At 45.8% G+C, this 7,983-nt stretch overlaps 2 protein-coding genes across 2 annotated transcripts in view; both read right to left on the bottom strand.

Annotated features, from left to right (window-relative positions):
- The window catches only part of POLG2 (DNA polymerase gamma 2, accessory subunit), a 7,823-nt gene extending 5,094 nt beyond the window's left edge, over nucleotides 1-2,729 (bottom strand). The window contains exons 1-2 of the mRNA XM_072414103.1: nucleotides 987-2,729; nucleotides 140-633 (exon numbers count right to left, since the gene is read on the bottom strand). Coding sequence (XP_072270204.1) covers nucleotides 140-572 — 433 coding nt within the window. The 5' untranslated portion in view covers nucleotides 573-633; nucleotides 987-2,729. The remainder of the gene's footprint in view (nucleotides 1-139; nucleotides 634-986) is intronic.
- A 303-nt stretch (nucleotides 2,730-3,032) lies between these two features.
- The window catches only part of DDX5 (DEAD-box helicase 5), an 8,234-nt gene continuing 3,283 nt past the window's right edge, over nucleotides 3,033-7,983 (bottom strand). Inside the window, exons 4-13 of the mRNA XM_072414102.1 lie at nucleotides 7,652-7,785; nucleotides 7,209-7,274; nucleotides 6,611-6,752; nucleotides 6,363-6,523; nucleotides 6,103-6,275; nucleotides 5,878-5,988; nucleotides 5,736-5,797; nucleotides 5,328-5,387; nucleotides 4,092-4,313; nucleotides 3,033-3,718 (exon numbers count right to left, since the gene is read on the bottom strand). Of these exons, the coding sequence (XP_072270203.1) occupies nucleotides 3,339-3,718; nucleotides 4,092-4,313; nucleotides 5,328-5,387; nucleotides 5,736-5,797; nucleotides 5,878-5,988; nucleotides 6,103-6,275; nucleotides 6,363-6,523; nucleotides 6,611-6,752; nucleotides 7,209-7,274; nucleotides 7,652-7,785 (1,511 nt within the window). The 3' untranslated portion in view covers nucleotides 3,033-3,338. The remainder of the gene's footprint in view (nucleotides 3,719-4,091; nucleotides 4,314-5,327; nucleotides 5,388-5,735; nucleotides 5,798-5,877; nucleotides 5,989-6,102; nucleotides 6,276-6,362; nucleotides 6,524-6,610; nucleotides 6,753-7,208; nucleotides 7,275-7,651; nucleotides 7,786-7,983) is intronic.

Here is a 7,983-nt window from a genome sequence, read left to right as displayed (position 1 = left end):
CCCCGCCTTATTCTTTGTCTATGCTCCTCCCACAATAGTGAGATTCCCCTGCTTTATTCTTTGTCTGCTCCTCCCACAATGGTGAGATTCCCCTGCATCATTGTGTCTTTGCCCTGCCCACATTGGGTCAGATTGTTACCATATAGGAGATCTTGGCGAAGGTCGGCCATCTTTCCCAGCTCCTCCCTGGTTGGGTCCTGGTTTTGCCCCAGGCAGGACTTGGGAAGGGTCATCATGGCAGCTCTGGGTGATGGGTTGGATGTTACCGGGAGATGGCACAGAGATTCAATGGGTAAAACCTGCTCTCGGTGCAGCACCATGGCGTCCCACCATTCCTGTACAAAGTTTCTTTTCAGTTGGGCTCCAAGGGGCCCCAAGCTGTGGCCTCCTCCTAGAACAGAGGGCGGAGTCATCTCTTCTCCTAACAGGAAGTTCCTCCTCCGGCATAAATCCAGCAGATCCCCATGATCCCGATCACTGGCTGCCAGCCTCCTGCTCTGCAGTAATGGAGAAGCTGGAACTGTCCTCCTCGTTCGCCCAATTCGGGCCAATCCCATCATACATGGAGACATCTTGGATTGTGGTCACCTGACACAATATGGCCTCCGCTGGGGGACTGTGCATTGCGCTGTCCTATATGGGAAGGAAAAGGATGGCAATATGAGGTCAGAGACCCAAGTACAACACCGGGGATGCCCTATTGTGCCCGCCTGTCACATGACCCCATCAATAGGCCCCTACAGCAGCAGGGGTACAAGGATTGTCAGTTCTATTGCCATGGCAGAAAAGAAAGGAAATTATGGGGACATTTCAGAATGGAAGGGCACCTGTGTGGGCAGGGGGTATTAAAACTGGGGTATATGTTAAGTCTGTAACACTGCCACTTATTATTGTACCCCTGGTTATATAAGGAGACACGTCCCAGGGAGAACATAGAGCCGGTATAGGGAGGAGACATTCCCAGCACACAACACACAAATACCGACCTGCAAACTGCTTCCTCCACGTGCCGCTTCCCAGCAACGCACGCTAGAGGGCGCGCGCCTTCTCACTACTCACTAGAGGCGTGGCCCGTGCGAATGACCTCACTAAAGAGGGCGTGCCTTGTCTTCAAGTCACTCACTCATCGAGGGCGTTGCACCTAGCATAGAAGGCGTGTTTTGCGTTTCACGCCTGAATATGAAAGGAGTGCACGTTCAATGTTCTGCTTAGGGGGCGTGGTATGCGTTTCAAGCCTCTCCCTAGTTTGTAGGCCGTTGTTGCGTTTTACTGCTGCGTATGTGGGCGTGGTTTGTGTTTCATCCCTCATTTTGGGACAGAGATTTCCAGGAAATGATGGAGGCCACGTGGTCATGTTGTAGTTCAGGGCAGTGAGGTGTGGGTGCTAGTTTTATACCCCATTATTATTATTATCTGACATTCACGTGATGAAAGCTGTAGCCCCTTTATAACCCAACACTCCATTGTACAGGCAACAACGTGTGGAGGTACAAACTCCATGCAGCCCTTATCCTATGTGAATTATATATCCTGGCCTGATCACAGCCTTGGGAAATAAGTTTTACCAGCTTAGGTTATAAAAGGCAAAATGTAACTTTCCTCCCACACGGGCACCAATATCCACACGTGGCCCTTTACCAGGGTGGGTGATCCTGATTGGATGAGCAGAAATGACGCAGCTGCTGCACCTGGACAGCGAAGGTTTGGGCAATCCTTGTGTCATTTCCTCCTGGTGAAGTAATGCTCAGGTTTTATTCTAATGACCAGCTGTCAGATGGGAGCAGTGACTAAACCATCCCAGGCCTCGGTACTCAACCTCATTATATGCCGGAGCTGCAGTGCCAGAGATGGCAGTGCAGCAGACTCTTATTTCCAAAACAAGGCCAAGAATCTGCCACCTTCCCATGTGAGTTGGGAGAATCTGCTTGTCTATGGGGATTGTATAAGATTCACAGTCCATATGGGAGGGTCACTGCACCAGGATGTCAGATATAAGCAGGTGAATGACTATGGGGTTAGAGGAATAGATTGTATGTGCTGTATTCCTCTGAAGAGACAATCACCTTTTAGCCTGGCAGTGAATCTAACATGTGCAGCAGGTTGATGTATGGAATAGGTCTAAGGGTGGGGAAAATACAACTAAAATGTCTGGACCACTGCAGCTGGTTGTAATAAGCACATGCCAGTCACTATAACAGGGTACTACTAGAGCAGGTTTGGGTTTAATGCAGGAATCATTCTGCTTCCTGGAGATGTGAAATGGGAAGGTTGTGGAGACATCATAGTGGCAGGGGGACGGGCCTACAAAAGGATAACCATTGTGTGACCATCACCACACTGAGTCCCAGGGAACCCTAATTATTATTAAACAGGATTTATATAGCACCAACATATTACGCAGCGCTGTACATTAAATAGGTATAAACCCAGATCCTTTGAACTGTAAAGAAATCTCAGTAGTCAAGTGTCACACCTGACCCAATCATGCAGGTAATGAGCTGAACACCTGAGCCATCTCCTCCTTCTGGGTCAGTGATTAAGGATCAGAACCAGACAAGCCAAGTCTGATCCAACCAGAGCAACTCATTCCAATATGGACCTGACCAAGTTTACAGTAAGAATTGTGATCAGAACATTTATAGCCAGTGAAATAATCAGTATGAATATTCACTGCAGAAACAAACCTTGATGATCCCAGCACACCAACATAATGGCTGAAGCAGATCTCCATCAGATCAATGTATCCAATGCTTACCACTGACCAATGTTACAAATCCCTGTGCTTGGAATAATGGCCGATGTCTTGGCCCTCCTGTGACCCGAGGACCTCTGATCGGAGAGGATCTCTAACCTGACCCACCAATCATCATACAAGGACCATTGCTAGCAGTCATTACTGGTGGTGGATCTGAAGTGCCCCATTAGTTTAATGTGTAAGGAGGAGACCCTGGCATTCTGTGCACTTATATATTTAATTTCTCATGTAAGAATTCAATCTTTCCACCTTCCCCAATCAATGCAACGCAGACAGATTTGAGTTAAATGATCTTTATTGAAGGCCATGCACTGCCCCCATTACAGTACTGGAAATCACTGTACAATAAACTTTGAAACACTGGCTGCATTTTCTAGTACAAAAAAAGAACTAAAAACATCTTCCGGAATGTCGAGAAAACAGTCAACTTAAATAGTGAAAAAAGTGCACTACAGTCGCTGCCACGCAGCGGACATTAATTCTCTCCTGTAGAGACTTCTTAAATAGCTATCCTGTTCCTTGAAAACACAATATAAAGAGCGAATATGAGAAAAAATAAAATAAAAGGACACTAAACTGTGTTTTATTGAGTGTAGGCGGCTGGCATGGGATAACCTATCAGAGCTGGAGCTGTTGTGGCAGCTGTGGCCACTGGGTATGTGTATGCCTGTTGTGTCATCCCATTCTGCATGGCTGTGGCGTACTGTTGTCCTGCATTATAGTTCTGGTAGGTGCCATTTTGTTGCGCACCGCCCCGATATCCTCCTTGATTGGCCTGGACCCCGTATCCGTTGCTGTAGGCGTTACCGTTTCCATACTGCTGGGACCCGAAGCCGTTCTGGGGCTTGTTTCCAAAGTCTCTCTTAGCACCAAACCCTCTGTTTTCCCGGTCCCACCCGCCCCGCTTGCCTGATGAGAACCTGTCACGGCGATCGTTCATTCCTCCACGGCCTCTGAAGCGCCCTGTGAGATAAAGAATCAGATGAGCCAAGATGACTTGGAGCACAGAACAACCCCTGGCACAATGCGCAACTAAGGTATTTCCAATACTAATTTAGATTTACAAACCAAGGGCAATTTTTAGGATATTAGGTTGTAAAATGACTGACTGCAACACAACCAACTACTAATTTAATGCCATTATAGAACAAATGTAAACAAAGTAATTTCCTTAATTTCTGCCAACAAGCAGATAGTTACCCCTTAACTCAATACCACCCATCTGCCCTATAGTGGTGAATAAAATCCATGTCTTACCACTTCTCACACTCCCCATTATCATTACATCAGCACTAAGTTTTCACCAAGCCATATTGACAATAGAAAGGATTTTTACCTCCTCTGTCTTCCACCATCTGAAGAAGTTTGGGGTTGATAGTCTGGTTAGCCTCCCTCAGCACAGAGACCAAGTCGTTAACCTGTTTAGCATTGTTGGGTGTGAAGAAAGTGTAAGCGGTGCCAGTTTTGGTGCTGCGGGCCGTTCGGCCAATGCGGTGGATGTAATCCTCGGAGGAGTTTGGATAGTCGTAATTGATGACAAATTTGACATCTTCCACATCTGTAAAGCGTTGTAGCGTGGCAAACAGGAGAGGCAAATAAGATTTGCACACCACCACAACCAGACCAGAAACACAAGTTAGACAAGGAGCCTAATTACAAGACAAGGCCTGAAAGAAGAGGAGTTAGAAGCACCACACTATCAGTAAAGCTAGTCTGCACCCAAACAGCTTACCGGGATGCAGTCCCCACCGACTCCCTACTCTATGACATCTTAGCTTCTCCGCAGTAAGGCTCCAGCCTCCTCATGTGCACCAGACAAGGACCGTCCTGAGAATTGGCCGCGGTCCTCACACACTCATTAGAAGCTCACACTGGCGAACCACTGCATTTTGTCTTGCCAAGACCCTTACAACCACCGTCTCCCCATCTGTAATCACGGGGAACTCACCGGTTGCAGCAGGCTAATAAATGAAACATGACCTCGTCTAGGCAAGAGATTCCAAGAAGCCAACGTGTCCCACTCGGGCTGGTCTCGACATGACGACTACGGTACAGGTGAGGGAGGATCGTGAAAGATATTGCAGAGGAGAGGAGTGCTGCTCTCCCTGCCCACTCTAGTCATGTGCCAGTACTCACCCACCAATCATTCTCTACAAAAGGCTTATTTGCCACACTCCCGAGACCGGTCCTCACTGAAACTCATGTGTGGCAGAGTAACAGTGCTGCACAGTAAGCAGCATAGCAAAGCACGGGAGCACAGGGCAAGGGATGAATGAAAAGCACTTCTCTTTTGAGAGTGGAAGTCAAAAAACAAAGTCTCTCCCTTTTGAAGACTACTGGCACACGAAATTCAGCTTTCCGCCTCTACCCGACTGGCAGACCAGCCGATTTCCACTAGTCCTCCGTCCCCCTCGAGTCCTCCAAATGTCATGCCTAGGCCAGGCCTCAAAGACCGCACCTTTGTGAAAAAAACTCAAAGAGAATTGCAGAGGTTAAAGAAAGCAACAAACTTTCTTTAAAATAGAACAAAAAATCCTGAAATGCAGACACCTCACATGAGATTTGTACTGACCTAGACCACGGGATGCAACGTCTGTGGCAATAAGGATCGGTGACTTGCCATGCTTGAACTCTGAAAAGAAAGGATGGTATTGTTAGTGACCAAGACGAAGAATATTCCAACCAGCGGTACAAGATATGTTGTAAGTGGCATCATTTAATAATGCTGAGCCCCTACAGGACAATGAAGTCTTTGTACCTTAAGTGGCAGATAATTACTTTAATGTAATGCTGGTTGTGTTATATTGGACTACAGCTGGGGTGGTAAATATACATCATGGAACATCCCCCACTCTCTTCATGCCAAAACCAGCTCTATAACCCAGTAATTTGAATTATAACCCAATATATTCAATATTTGTTACTGGCTTCATCAACATGCTGCACCAATGTAAAGATTCTTATGGTTGAATATACATACCATTTAACACCCAGTCTCTCTCCTGCTGGCTTTTGTCACCATGAATCCCCATTGCAGGCCACCTAGAACAGACAATACAGTCAGACCCTCTGGACATGCAAAATAACGTCAATTCCATTGTTGGCACTTAAAATGCACTTACCCATCTCTGCGCAACCTCCGTGTCAGGTCATCACAACGCCTTTTTGTCTCCACAAACACAATGGTCTTGTTTTCCTTCTCACTCATGATCTCCTCCATCAGACGGACAAGTCTACAGATTAAGGAGCAAACATTAGGTTATAGACCATGCAGTGAATATCCAGAATCCTTATACAAGTTAACCACACTTCATTAGGATTTGAGGCAGCAGGATTAAGATACGTACTTGTCATCCTTTTCTCCATCGTTACAAACATCAACAATCTGAAGGATGTTGTGGTTAGCACTCAGCTCCAATGCACCAATGTTAATGTGTACGTAATCCTTCAAAAAGTCTTCTGCAAGCTGTCTGACTTCTTTAGGCCATGTGGCACTCCACATAAGGGTCTGTCTGTCAGGCTGGAGGAGAAATGTGATTAGAGACGCGCTATAACCCATGGAATCATGGGAAACATTCATGGAATACAATACTAGTCCAATACTTACTCTAATCTGCTCAACGATCTTCCTGATCTGAGGCTCGAAACCCATATCAAGCATTCTATCTGCCTCATCAAGCACCAGGTATGTGCATCTGTCCAGGTTGGTCTTTCCAGCCTCCAGGAAATCAATAAGTCGTCCAGGAGTAGCGATGCAAATTTCAACGCCTGTTAAAAAACACAGAACATTAACTATCTCACTAGGTGATGGGTGATAGGGCTCTCAGTAATTGGGTTTCAATGATCAGTCCTTACCTCTCTCCAAGTCACGAAGCTGTGGTCCTTTGGGTGCTCCTCCATAAATACAGGTAGATCTTAAGCGACAGGCCCTGCCATACTCAGCTGCAACCTGCTGCACTTGTTGCGCCAGTTCTCTGGTAGGTGCCAGCACCAGGAGCTGGGGAGAAAAAATATCCTCATTTATAATTACTCTACCCATTTTTTACCCCCCAATATTCAGTTTATTACTTCAATAACGCTGGATTGATAGAGGATTAATACATTTGTTTGTGTGTCGATCCTAATCTTATTGTGATAAGTTTAACTTATTATATTGATTATCCCATACATTACACATAGGCATCAAGCACAGCCACCATCTCGGGAATGTATGTCCAGATCAGACTTGTGAACTACCATAAGGCTAATATTCCAGTGGTACCCTGGCTGAGCAAGGCAGCTCTGCACCAGTCTAATTGTGTATGAAGCTAGAAGATTGTAAAGAATCAATTCACCAGGGATTTGAGGTTAACACTAGTCTTGTCATGCAACCAGGATGTGAAAATATCAGTTTGTATTATAATGAGCAGTCATCTTGTAAACACCAATGGAATCAATAAAGATTAGTACTTACAATTGGCCCATCACCTCTCTGTAGGAATGGTTGGTGATTGATGTGGACGATTCCAGGAAGTAAATACTGAAAGAGAAAGCACACTTTAGAACCTCATTTAAACATTGCACACATGACAATTCCCATTTATAGCCAACATTTTATCATATGTTACTGTCTGATCAGCAGCTTTAGTTATCAATAACAAATAATCTCCATGGCCACTTAGCTGGGCGCACCAGTGACCACCCGGCTGTTTTCGGGTGGTTAGTGAAAAGTTGGATTACAATACAGGGCTACCACCCACCTACTGCTTCTTCCTGTCCAGCTTAAGGTTACTTGTAAATACATCGACAATGGGTACAGCAGGTTTCTGCTTGTACGCCATACACTACATTATAGTAACCATAAAGGCCAATGCACCCCCCAATAACCTGCACAAATAACAGGAGGGGTAAACTTACAGAAAGTGTTTTTCCAGATCCTGTCATGGCAACACCGACCATATCCAGTCCACTCAGGGCAACCGGCCAGCCCTGGCTCTGGATGGGTGTGGGATCGGTGAAATTCTGACGCCTGACCACTTCCATGAGGTTGTCTGGAGGATAATAAGGATCAGTGAGATTGATGTAGAATGTAATGATCAAGTAATATATGGATACAGAAGTATAGAGGACAAGGAGAGAAGCCATACAGAAGTATAGAGGACAAGGAGAGAAGCCATACAGAAGTGTAGAGGACAAGGAGAGAAGCCATACAGAAGTGTAGAGGACAAGGAGAGAAGCCATACAGAAGT

This window comes from Pyxicephalus adspersus, chromosome 6 (genome assembly GCF_032062135.1).
Source record: "Pyxicephalus adspersus chromosome 6, UCB_Pads_2.0, whole genome shotgun sequence".
NCBI lineage: Eukaryota > Metazoa > Chordata > Amphibia > Anura > Pyxicephalidae > Pyxicephalus > Pyxicephalus adspersus.
This window is presented reverse-complemented; position numbering and strand designations above follow the sequence as displayed.